The 13,580-nt window shown below is 33.8% G+C and overlaps 1 protein-coding gene across 2 annotated transcripts in view; it reads right to left on the bottom strand.

Annotated features, from left to right (window-relative positions):
• Positions 1-13,580, bottom strand: part of tbc1d22b (TBC1 domain family, member 22B) — a 112,001-nt gene that overhangs the window by 27,472 nt on the left and 70,949 nt on the right. For both annotated transcript variants that reach the window (XM_009303776.5, XM_068223100.2), the window contains one exon: positions 10,514-10,589. In XM_009303776.5, the coding sequence (XP_009302051.1) occupies positions 10,514-10,589 (76 nt within the window). The remainder of the gene's footprint in view (positions 1-10,513; positions 10,590-13,580) is intronic.

The raw sequence follows: 13,580 nt of genomic DNA, 5'->3' as shown, positions 1-13,580 counted from the left end.
CTCACAACTCGACCTACAATTAAAATATTAATATATAATCAACAATATATTTATAAGGTTGAGGGCAAAATTATTCACCCTTCTGTGAAATATTTATGCGTTTTCTATTATTTCTTAAGTGATATCTAATGGAGCAAGGATTTTCACAGGTTTTTTTCTGATATTATTTTTTATTCTGGAAAAAGTCTTCATTGTTTTATTTTGGCTAGAAGAAAAGCTGCATTATTTCAAATAAAATAAAATAATTAAGATCAATTTTATTAGCCCCCTCAAGTAATTTTATGCTGACAACTGTTCTATAATAACTTGACTAGATAAGCGAATTAACCTAGGTAAGCTTTAAAATTACACTAAGTTGAATGCTAGTATTTAGAAAAACAACCAGTAAAATATATACTGTTATCATGGTAATGATAAAATAACTCATTTATTAAAGATTACTAATTATAGCTAAAAAGTAATAATTATTACTAAAACATTATGTTTAAAATGTGTTCTCTCCGTTAAACAGAAATTGGGGTGAAAAAAATGTAAGAATTCAAATTTAACAGGAGGGCTATTAATTCGACTTCAACTGTACATAAATTACACACACACACACACACACACACACACACACACACACACACACACAGTGCCTTTGACAAGGGCCAACTTATGTCAAGACAACTGGGTCAAAGGATCTCTGAAATGGAAACGGTCAGCGGTGGTGAGAGTTCACCAGCAGTGCTCTGAGAGGAACCAACCGCAAACTGACAAAAGCGTGTTGAGCATCCAAGATTCACTGATGCGTGAAGGCAATGAAGGCTATCCTGTTTAGTCCAAGCGAACAGAAAGTCTACTGTGGCACAAGTCCTACATCAGTGTTATGATGGTTAAAGGAGAAATGTGTCACAACACACAGTGCACTGAACTCTGCTGCGTTACTCAGTACGAGACTGCACAGTCAAAGAGCCATCATAGTGCTTATAATGACCCTGTCCACGATTAAAAGCTTCTACACTGAACACAAGAGCCCTGAGAACTGGACCTTGGAGCAGTAAAGGAAGGTTGTCTCTTTCAATGAGTCTCGTGGATGGCTGTATGTATGTGCTTGCTGCACAAAGCCAGTTTGCACACACACACACACACACACACACACACACACACACCTATATATATATATATATATATATATATATATATATATATATATATATATATATATATATATATATATATATATATATATATATATATATATATATATATATATATATATATATATATATATATATATATATATATATATATATATATATATATATATATATATATATATATATGTGTGTGTGTATATATATATATATATATGTGTGTGTGTGTGTGTGTATATATACACACACAGTTGAAGTCAGAATTATTAGACCCCCTGTTTATTTTTTCCCCAATTTCTGTTTAACAGAGAGAAGATTGTTCACAACACATTTCTAAACACAAAAGTTTTAATAACTCATGTCTAATAACTGATTTGTTTTATCTTTGCCATGATTACAGTAAATAAAATTTTACTAGATATTTTTCAAGACACTTCTATGCAGCCTAAAGTGACTTTTAAAGGCTTAACTGGGTTGATTAGGTTAACTGGGCAGGTTAGGGTAATTAGGCAAGTTATTGTATAATGATGTTTTGTTCTGAAGACTGTCGAAAAAAAATTAGCTGAAAGGGGCTCATAATATTGTCCTTAAGAGGGTGTTTAAAAAATTAATAACTGCTTTTATTCTAGCCGAAATAAAACAAATAATACTTCCTCCAGAAGAAAAAACATTATCAGACATACTGTGAAAATCTCCTTGCTCTGTTAAACACAATTTGGGAAATAATTAAAAAAGCAAAAACAAATCAAAAGGGGGGCTAATAATGCTGACTTCAACTGTATATATATATATATATATATATACATACACAGTTACACATATACACACATATATATATATATATATATATATATATATATATACAGCTGAAGTCAGTATTGTTAGACCTCCTGAATTATTAGCGATGTATACCCCCCCTTTTTTTTTCTGTAGACTATCAAAAAAAAAAAAAAAGAATAGCGTAAGAGGAATAATAATACTAATAACTTAAAATGTTTTTTAAAAATTGAAAACTGCTTTTATTCTAGCCTAAATAAATAAAAAAAAAGTTTTCTCCAGAAGAAAAAAAATATTATAGGAAATACTGTGAAAAATTCCTTAATCTGTCAAATATAATTTGGGAAATACTTTGACTTCAACTATGAATACATTAAAATCAGTTGACCGATTTGCAATAATTTAATGATATTTTCCTTAAGTTGCAAGGTAATCATATTCATGATAATGATCCTTTAGCAGATGAGGTCTTCAGCAGATTATTTGCTGACAGTTATGTGGTATTGTCCCGCCCCTTCTCCAGTGTGCTTAGTGACACTGATGGGCCCTGCATTTTTCAACTTGCATTTTTTAACGGTTGAAAAAATGTTGTTAAGCGCTCATCATTAACCGTAAAACATCTACTCAGTGTTTCACTGCAGGCTTGCAAAAAAGCAGTGCTACCATTGCCAACAACTTCAAAAAAAATAAAAAATAAAAAAAAATAATAATAAATTATTCAGTAGACCTGCACTTTAGGGGCCGATAACACCGAACACATTTTTGAATTGAGAGGTACCATTGCACCGTGCGCTCGCTGCTGAAAACAAGTCAACTCTGAGCGAAAAAAGCTTGTTACATCAGTCTCCAATAAAATGAAAGCAGAGGCTGAGTTTTCATTGAGGTGACAGCAGTGTTTGTGCTGTCAAGACAACTACAGAGACTTTTAAAGATAGAGGAGAGACTAGAGGTTGCTGTATAACTTATGAATTATTAAATATTAAAATGATAACAATATTAACAGCAACACTCGCGCACAATACGCAGCTGATTCAGTCGTTGCCTAACCACATAAAAAGTGCACCGCACTTCTGGCATTGTGCTGATTGGCCTCCTAATCGTCAACACAGAAGTGAACTGTGACAAACTGAATCAAAATTACTCTCTCATGTGTCGTTGGCTGCATGTTTTACACTGGAAATGGTCCAAAGTTATTCGCTCACTCTTGATTAAACCTTGGGTTAACAGAGAATGTTTGTGTTAAGGGTTGTGTCTTAACCAGTTTTAAAAAAATAAATAAATAAATAAAAATAAATAAAAAAATACTCTGCAACCCAGAGTTTGTTCAACACATTTTGTACAACAGGCCTCAGGATGTATCCTTGGATGAAGACAATTGCGTGAAGGGGGTGTGATGCTCTATGCCAGGGATAGCCAAACTCAGTTCTGGAGGGCTGGTGTCTTGCAGATTTTAGCTCTAACTTGCTTCAACACACCTGCACAGATGTTTCCTGAAAGCCTAGTAAGAGCTTGATCAGCTAGCCCAGGGGCCTCATCTACAAAGACTTGCGTTGAATTAATACTAAAACATTGCGTACGGACAAAGCTGTAAATGTGTCTAAACGGAGTAAAAAAATCAGATGTATGAAACACTCCGTACGCGGAATCCCACGCATATTCTCTTTGTACATCTGAATTACCGTGAAATTGAGCGCAACATGCACAAGCGCAAAACCCCTCCCTGCCTCCTCCCCCCTATAAAAATGGTAATGACTCCACTTTGGCAAAACGAAATGAAAAAGCAATGGCAAAAGCAACCAAGAAGAGAAACTTCACAGAACCGTGTTATTTGCAAGTTTGTCCTCCGAAATGAATAACAAAAGAAAAAATGGAGTGGGAGAGTTTATCCGACGCGGTTAATGCAGTGGGGTCTGAACATCACACTGTAAACAAGTTAAAAACAGATGTGCACCGTCAAAGTGTGGACCCAACAGGCAGTTTAGTTCCAACCCTAAATAAACACACCTGATCAAACTAATTGAGTCCTTCAGGCTTGTTTGAAGTGTGTTGGAGCAGGGTTGGAACTAAACTGTGCAGGGCTGCGGTCCTCCAGGAATTCAGTTCGACATCCCTGTATTAGAGGAACACTTTTTTAGGGCAGTATAGAAGCACCCCTCCGCTCTTATCAAGGCAGCGCCACCGGCATTTCAGCTGCCCAATCGCCCGCTCTACAACTGACCGAGTGCGAGAATGGGCATCATTGGATCTACGCTTTTGATCAGTTTGTGGGTTGTTGAGGGGGTAAACAGTCACGTCTTTAACCGATAGGTGTGTATGATTGGGATTGAAATTAAACTTTGCAAGACATCGGCCTTCCAGGACGTTGGCTGTATCCGAAATCACATATTTCCATACTATATAGTACGCTAAAAATAGTATGCGAGCTGAGCAGTATGTCCGAATTCATAGAATTCGTAAAACAGTATGCGAGAAATACCCGGATGACCTAATACTATGGGCGGGATTCAGAAGTGCACATTCGATGGAAGCTATGCTATCCCATGATGCACTGCGAGAGTTTTTGCGAATGGGAGTAAAGCGACGCAGGTAGGTCACGTGATGATGACAAAATGGTGGATGTAGTACATCCAAGTTCCATTCATACTACTATCATTCATACTGTATAGAACGTACTTTTCTAATGGTCGAGTAGGACATTTAAATTCAAATGAAGTATACACCGAGTAGTAGGCGATTTCCAACGCAGCCCAAGTTTGGGCAATCCTGCTCTATGCAATGTTCTGCAGGGAAACTGTGGGCCTTTCATATGGATCTAAATTTGACATGCTAAAAACATAGGCATAGTCTCAGACCAAGTTCACCCCTTCATCACAATGATGTTACCTGGTGGATGAGGCTACTTTCAAAGTCGTACATTTCACACATTTTCGGGAAAGGCCTTCAAATTTTCCAAATCTGTACCCAACTGAGCACTTGCAGGATGTGCTGGACAAGCAAGTTTGATCCAAACCTCACAAGGACTTGCTGCTAATGTCTCTGTGCCAGATCCCACAGGGCATCTTCAGGGGTTTTATAGAGTCCATGCTTCAGCGATCAGTGCTGTTTCGCCAGAACATGGAGGACCTACAGCTTATTAGGCATGCAGTCCTAGCGTTCTGGCATATTGGTGTAAATCTACACAGTCATATAATTGTGATATATAACCAAGAAGCACAGCAAAAAGTCTGGATCTTTTTATTGGAAAAGTGAAACTGTGCATCTAAAATATGGATCACTTCAATTTAAAGTATACAAAGGTAATTTAAGGTACAATTGTGTACAATTGTTAAGTCACATTTCAAACTATTAACAGCTATTACCTTTTACCTGCCTATTATTAGGATATTAACTGCTAATAAGAAATTATAAAGTATAATCTTATTCTACATCCTTAATCCTGCTCAAGTCCTAAACCCTACCTTAATATTAACAAGCAGCCATTTAATAGCTTTTTGGACTAAAAATAGTGTTAGTTAATGGTTTGTTAATGGCATCAATTGAGACTTAAAGCGTTGCCCAATAAACTACTAATTTGATGCTTAATAATAATTATAAATTTTGTAGTTAGGTTTAAGTATTGAGTATAGGATTAGGGATGTAGACTTCATAACTACAAATAAACAGCCAATATATTAATAATAAGCCAGTGATTAATAACAGAAACTGTTACTTAAAACAAATGTTACTTAATGTAATAAGCGTTCATTAGTTAATGTTTGTTCATTTTAGTAAATCCATTAACTATTAAATACAGCATCATTATTTTAAAGTGTTACATTTTTTTGGCAAAGCTTAAAGCAACAATTTCCATTATTAACCTTTCTCTTATAACCTGCTAATTGTGATTAAAATATTGGCTAATAATGGTAATAAGCAAGTAGTGGTGTTTCAAATTATAATTGATTGATCAAAATAATTGTGTCTTTTTGAACACTTTAAAAATATTGGTCTATAAGTTAATGTTTGTTCATTTTAGTAAATCCATTAATATTAATGGACTATTATTTTAGTGTTAACAAAAAGACACACTCACACAAAAAAAAACAGTTTTACAAACCATTATTTTGGTCAATCAATTACAATTTTATACACCGACATTTCATTTCCATAAACAACTTTATGCTTTATTAAAATAACTAATGGCTGTCAAGCACATTCAATAACAGCCTGGAGGATTACTAAATATACTCAATAACATGATTAATTATACGTTGCGTAACATGTTAGCCAGTGAAGGCGAACTGTTAACATCGATTCAGAACCAGTGTCATTATTCACACATGACTACTTATTAGCAGCATGCATCTAAGATTGCCAGTTTTCCTTATTCCGACATGAGAAAAAAAAAAAAAAAAAACACCTGTATACACATGCTTGACTGCTGCCTCTCTGACCCTCTTAAAGTGCGATTTGTTTCCCCTTCGCTCAGTCCACTTCATTCATCTCTTACCAGAGGCCTGTTGCACTTGTAAGTTTGCATACAGTCTGAACAAATTTTGAGTTTTTGGGCTCAAGAACGCAGGATGATTTAGAAAAAAAAATAAACTAATAAGGTGAGTAAAGTGATATCTATCTGATGCAATAAAGGCACTCCCCTGACCCTGATTATTATTTTTGCTCCAAATTAAAAACCTTTTACATTAAAAACACTATTGTAACAAAATAGTAAGTTTTTCCTAAATAATTATTTATATTATGTGAAATAATTACATGTACATTTATATATATATATATATGTATATATATATATATATATATATATGTATATATATGTATATATATATATATATATATATATATATATATATATATATATATATATATATATATATATATATATATAATTTAACATTATTTACTTAATATTATATTTCTTTATTTTTTTGTTATATAAAATTATTTACTTTATTATGTATTCAAATAGCTTTGAATTATCAATTAATATTAATTATAGTTTTAAATTTAAGAATACATTTTTTAAAAAAAACGTACAGATAAATATGCTATATTAGTGATAATTTTTTTAAATAAATACTTCTTCTTTTTTTTTAACTGGCTTATTACCAGGTTATTATTAAGCTATTGTCTGTTTATTTGTACTTTATATATGATCTTATTCTGCATACTTCTTTATGGAGCCAGATCAATCTCAAAAATGTACAAAATCCAAGTCATAAACTCTAATGCGATTCATAAATACACAAATCCAATTCGTAAATTCCAACATGATTCATAAATAGACCAATCTAATTCATAAATTCAAAACATGATTTCAAAAATACCAAAAATCCAATTCGTAAATTCAAAACACAATGAGAAAATACCCAAATCCAATTCGTAGATTCAAAACATGATTTTAAAATACCCAAATCCAATTTGTAAATTCAAAACATAATTCAAAAATACACAAATCCAATGCGTAGATTCAAAACACGATTGGAAAATAAACAAATCCAATTCGTAGATTCAGAACACGATTCGAAAATACACAAATCCAATTTGTAGATTCAAAACGCGATTCAAAAATACATAAATCCAATTCGTAGATTCAGAACAGGATTCGAAAATACACAAATCCAATTTGTAAATTTAAAACATGATTCAAAACTACCAAAATCCAATTCGTAAATTTAAAACATAATTCGAATATACACATATCCACTTTGTAGATTTAAAACATGATTCGAAAATACACAAATCCAATTCGTAGTTTCAAAACACGATTCAAAACTACACAAAACTAATTTGTAAATTTAATACTAAACATAATATATAAAAATCCAATTCAACACGATTTAAAAATAGACAAATCCAAATTGTAAATTAAACACAAATTTACATGTGTATAAGTTTACATTTACATGTGTGTGAATACACATATCAAATTTATTTGCCAAAAATATTTTCAATTGTGAATTCTTGAATTGTGTGTTTTCAAGTTTACAAATTTAATTTTGTAAATGTGAATTGTGTTGTTGATGTATGAATTTTATTATGCAAATGTATTATTTTTAAGACTGATCTCAATACTTATATTACTCTTATACATCTCTATGGAAATATATCTGATTAGCAGTATCTAAAATTATGTCAGTTTTCCTCATTCCGACATAAAAAAGACACCTGTTTACATCCACACATGCTATGCTGCCTCTCTGACCCTTTAAAAGTGCGATTTGTTTCCCCCTCGCTCAGTCCACTCCATTCGTCTCTCCTCTCAACCCACTTCCATTTGCCTTCACAGCCTAATCGCAGGGGCTTATGGGGAATTGATTTCTCTTCTGCGCTCCCCGGTGAGACTGTGGGGTCTGCTATCGCTCACGTTGCTCGTGGAAGCTGATGGATGGGAAAGAGGCGCACGGCGGCTCTCACCAAGTGTGTTTCAGTGTGGGCCGTTCAGCTTATCACACCAAACACTCTGAACGGGGAGGAGGCGTCCAGATGGTATAAACACTCTCACAAAGAGGGAAAAAAAACAGAGGCGGACTAGTGGCATAACGGAAATGTGTGATTCCAAGAAACAGAAATGTCCAACACCTTGGGAAAACAACTATTTTTTTTCCAAGGCGTTGAACAAGATCACACCTTGGCAGAAAAAACACCTCCTTGCAGTTTTGCACCGGTATTTTTGGTTCCAAACAACTCGTTCACGTCAATCGAGAGGGCAAAGGGCAAAAGAGATGGGATCATATTTAAAGGACTCCACTACTGGCAGTCATGACATCTTATTTTTGCTGAAGCTTTTGAGGGCGTAAAAAAAAGAAATGACTCGGATTAAAGAGCAGAACAAATGGCACATGGTGAGGCCCAAAGTAGCTTTCATAAATGTGTTTGATCTATTCATAGTAAGGGTGGGCGATATGCAAAAAATAATAATAATAATAATAATAATAATAATAATAATAATAATAATAATATATATATATATATATATATATATATATAAACATTTTTTTCAGGAAAAGCGTGATTCAAGATTTTTATCACGATTCTTTGTGATGTTGGTTTTACTATTCTGCGAGTTGTCTGGGTAATGCAGCCAAACTAACTGCAATATTTTAAAAACAAAGCCTTAAAAGGTGACAAAATAAAAATAAAGTAGGCTAAAGTGGGTAAACAAAATTCTTAGCTATATTTTTAAGTGACAAAGATAAAAATTTACACTACATACACATAATACACAAATAAAACAAACAGTAGTTTTTAGCAGGTACAAACAGGTGCTTTTGAAAGTAGCATTTAAAAAAATGAAGAAAAAAATAAACAGCATATATACACTAACCGGCCACTTTATTAGGTACACCTGTCCAACTGCTACAGGCAAGAGTAACTCAAATAACCACTCGTTGCAACTGAGGTATGCAGAAGAGCATCTCTGAATGCACAACATGTCCAACCTTGAGGCAGATGGGCTACAGCAGCAGAAGACCACACCAGGTGCCACTCCTGTCAGCTAAGAGCAGGAAACTGAGGCTACAGTTTGCACATGCTCGCCTAAATTGGACAATAAAATATTGAAAAAATGTTGCCTGGTCTGATGAGTCTCAATTTCTGCAGCGACATTCAGATGGTAGGATCAGAATTTGGCGTCAACAACATGAAAACATGGATCCATCCTGCCTTGTGTGAACAGTTCAGGCTGGTAATGATGTGGTGGATATTTTTTTGGCACACTTTGAGCCCGTTAGTACTAATTGAGCATCGTGTCAACGCTATAGCCTACCTGAGCATTGTTGCTGACCATATGCATCCCTTTATAACCACAGTGCACCCATCTTCTGATGGCTACTTCCAGCAGGATAACGCACCATGTTATAAAGTGTGAATCATCTCAGGCTGGTTTCTTGAACATGACAATGAGTTCACTGTACTCAAATGGCCTCCACAGTCACCAGAACTCAATCCAATAGAGCTCCTTTGGAATGTGTTGGAATGGGAGATTCGCATCATGGATGTGCAGCCAACAAATCTGCAGCAACTCTGTGATGCTGTCATGTAAATATGGACCAAAATCTCTAAGGAATATTTCCAGTACCTTGTTGAATCTGTGCCATAAAGGATTAAGGCAGTTCTGAAGGCAAAAGTGAGTCCAATGAGGTGTACCTAATAAAATGGCCAGTGAGTGTGTTTAGTCTTTAATCATTTACTTAATCTCAAAATGCCAAGAACAGATTGTTTAATATAGAAATCATAATTTTTTTGTGATTATGTTTTAAATGACATATTCTAAATAACTACAACTATCAACTATTCCCAGACAGAATGTCCAATTAAACAATGGTGTATTTTAAACATATGTACTTTTTCTGAAGTACAATTCTTTTTAATGTATGACTAAAAAAAGAATTTAAATATAATATAAAAAAAGAATAGAATATAAAAATTTTAAATGTTTTTTTTTTTTAATAAAGTGACCAAAAAAGTCTATAAATATTTCTGTATTGTTCATTTAAAGTGTAGTTTTTCAGTTCTAAGGTAAACAAAACTAAATAAGTACAACTGCCTTGAACTGTAGGCAGAGTGAACTGCAATGGTAGATGTGTTTGTGAAGATGATCTTACCATCTATTCTGCTGACGAGCTCTTCCAGCGCCTTCACTTTGATCTGAATGCCAGGCTGGGCAAACGTGTAGTTGTCCTGACAGAGAAAACAAAGGCAGAATTTAGACAAACAAAGGCAGTGTGTCGACTCATTAAAGCTCTTTCACATTTCATGGGCCACTTTGACTGGTCATGAAAAGCAATGTGGGTAAAGCTGCACAACAGCAATTGTGTACTTGCATTGCAATTTAAAAAAATAAATAAATAAAATACCACTTTATGCTCTAAAAATAATTATAAAAATATATAATTGAAACGAAGAAAATTATTTTTTAATAAATAGCATTTTAGGAAATATGTAGGACTTTAATACTTTGTTGTATCGTCATTAAAATTGTATATTATAAAATGAATTTTCTGATGCTGTTTTTGAGATTTTGACAGTTCTTTATATTGATTATTTGATCTATTCATGAATCAAATATGATGGAGTGGGCTTTCTTTGGTTATGAGGCAAACACTTTCTCTTTTGGTTCTCAGAGTTCAATTTATATAAATGACAGCGACCAATGGTTCTTGATAAATGGTCCAATGATCAAATAAATAATGAAGAACTAAATTTGTGCATATTTTCACAGCAAAACTTTCAAGAAATGCAGCAAACATTGCCATACATCAAAGAAAATTTGCTGCCAAATCAGACATTTTAGGTCTCAATTATCAGAATTGTTTCCCATTTTATTCAAGAGGGATACAGAAAGTAATCTACAGTACCAGCTTGAGCCTGGTGACTGCATTTGATTGTCTGTTGACAAATAAGAAAGGAATAAAATGGCAGTCAAAAATAGGCTACACTCAACAATAGGAAAATACCTGAAACACTACAGAAAATTAATACACGTGGATAAACGGGAAGCAAACATTTTAATGACAAACAGAAGTCTCTGATCCTCCAGGACTTGGACAAAAAAATTTCCAGACTTTTGCCTTCACTGTTAAAAATTACATGATTAATTAGCCCTGACAGCATGTTTTTAGGTCATTGCAACTTCTTAAACTAAGTTAGTCATGCTCAAACTTAACTTTATGAGTCATGCAAGCTGTTTCAAGTCAGTTTAACATAATATAAGTTCAATGGACTTTTAAGGTTAATTTGATTCAGCTTAAAAATGTAAGGCAATCAGGATTTTTTAGTGTGGAATAGACCTTTTATAATTCTTTGATATTCTAGAAATCCCATGACCCATGGGAACCCTGCATACAGCACTAACAAAAACTAAACATTTGTTAAAAACGCATGACAAACGTCAGAATCAGAATGACATATTTATTTTATCATTATGTCAGAATGACATAATGATAAAATAAAATTAAAAAATGACTTTAATAATTCTTTATAGTGTCATTTAGAGTCATTCATGTATCACATATGATGCTGTTGTAGGATTTATCCGGTTAAGAGGTAAACACTTCACTCTGTGTTCACTTTATAGAAATTAGAGACCAATGGTTCTTGTTTAAATAATTAACAAAAAACCAAGATGTGTAAATTTTGTAATATTTTCACAGCAAAACAACACAAAAAATGCAGCAAATATTCGTGTTAATGAAAGTAAATTTCCTGCCAAATCAGTCATTTTAAGCTTTACAGGCAAATAACCTGAAAGACTCCCTGGTAAATAGGAGGTAACTTTTAATGCCTGGAATAGATTTTTTTTAATTTTATGATATTTCCCATCACCACCACCCGTGGAAACCCTGCCAAAGGCTATAGAATACCTTAAAGGGACTTTGACGCTGTGCACAGCACTAGCAAAAAAGGAACATTCGTTAAAAATGCATGACAAAAGGTCAGAATTTGTATAAAATAATTAGCAATAAAATAAAATGACAAAAATGTTGTAAGAAATTAAATGACAAATGTGAGGCATATTGAGAATATAAAAATAAAAAAATATATTTATTTTTATTCATTTATTCATTACTCTTCAGCTTATTCATTTTATTAATCAGGGGTCGCCACAGCAGAATGAACCGCCAACTTATCCAGCATTTCTTTTACACAGTGGATGCCATTCCATCTGTAACCCAGTTCTGGGAACACCCATAAACTCTCACATGCACACACATACACTAAGACCAATTTAGCTTATTCAATTCACCTATAAAAACCAGAGCACCCGGAGAAAACCCACATGTACACAGGATGATCATGCAAAGTCTACACAGAATCAGAGGTGACAGTGCTAACCACTGAGTCACTGTGCCACCTTATTTGTTTATATTTTATAGCTTTGATTTTATGATAAACAAGATAAAACAAAATGCAATTTGTAGCTTTGTAGGAAACTTTACAGCTTTATGGTTATATAGTAACAAATGTACTTCCATCTCTCTTTCACTCCCAGTTCATCTTCCCTTTGTGGGTCATTAAGGGCCAGTGTCCGTCTGCTGTGCTGCTCTCGTGTTTTAGCCCAGAGGAATGAGTGCACAAACACACAATCAGTGTTCAGATCCCAGCGTGTGTGTGTGTGTGTGTGTTTGTTTCTGCCCTTCAGCTTGGCTCCTTTCAGCCAATGAGCACAACATAGATTGGCCCACGGGACGACCTGACTGCGGCCTGCATCTGACCCTCGATCCGGCCTGCAGACGAGTGCATGACACGGGTCTTTCTCCAGGGATCTCAATCCCCTTGGCTTAAATGTCCTAGCTTCAACTTCCAGTTTTTCATGCCGCTCTCTTTCCCCTAGGCAGGTAAGTGTCTTATCCTCTGGGGCTTAAGCACAACAAAGTCTGACACTTTTTTTTTTTTTTTTTTTATCCGTCAAAGAGTCTTTTTTATTGCATTTTATTGTATTTGAGTTGTCTGTGTTTTTTGGAGGAGAACAAAAAGGACAAAATGGCCTGTACATGGCTTTGTTTCAATAAAACACAGATTTTTTTTTATTCATAAATTTTTAAATAATAATAATAATAATTCACATAATAATAATAATAATAATAATAATAATAATAATAATAATAATAATAATAATAATAATAATAATAGGGATCATAGTTGCTCAGTGGGTAGCATGAACGCCTCACA

The sequence above is a fragment of the Danio rerio genome, chromosome 8, assembly GCF_049306965.1.
Source record: "Danio rerio strain Tuebingen ecotype United States chromosome 8, GRCz12tu, whole genome shotgun sequence".
In the NCBI taxonomy this organism is placed as follows: Eukaryota; Metazoa; Chordata; class Actinopteri; order Cypriniformes; family Danionidae; genus Danio; species Danio rerio.
Note: the sequence above shows the minus strand (reverse complement) of the source record. Positions and strands in the feature narration are given on the sequence as shown.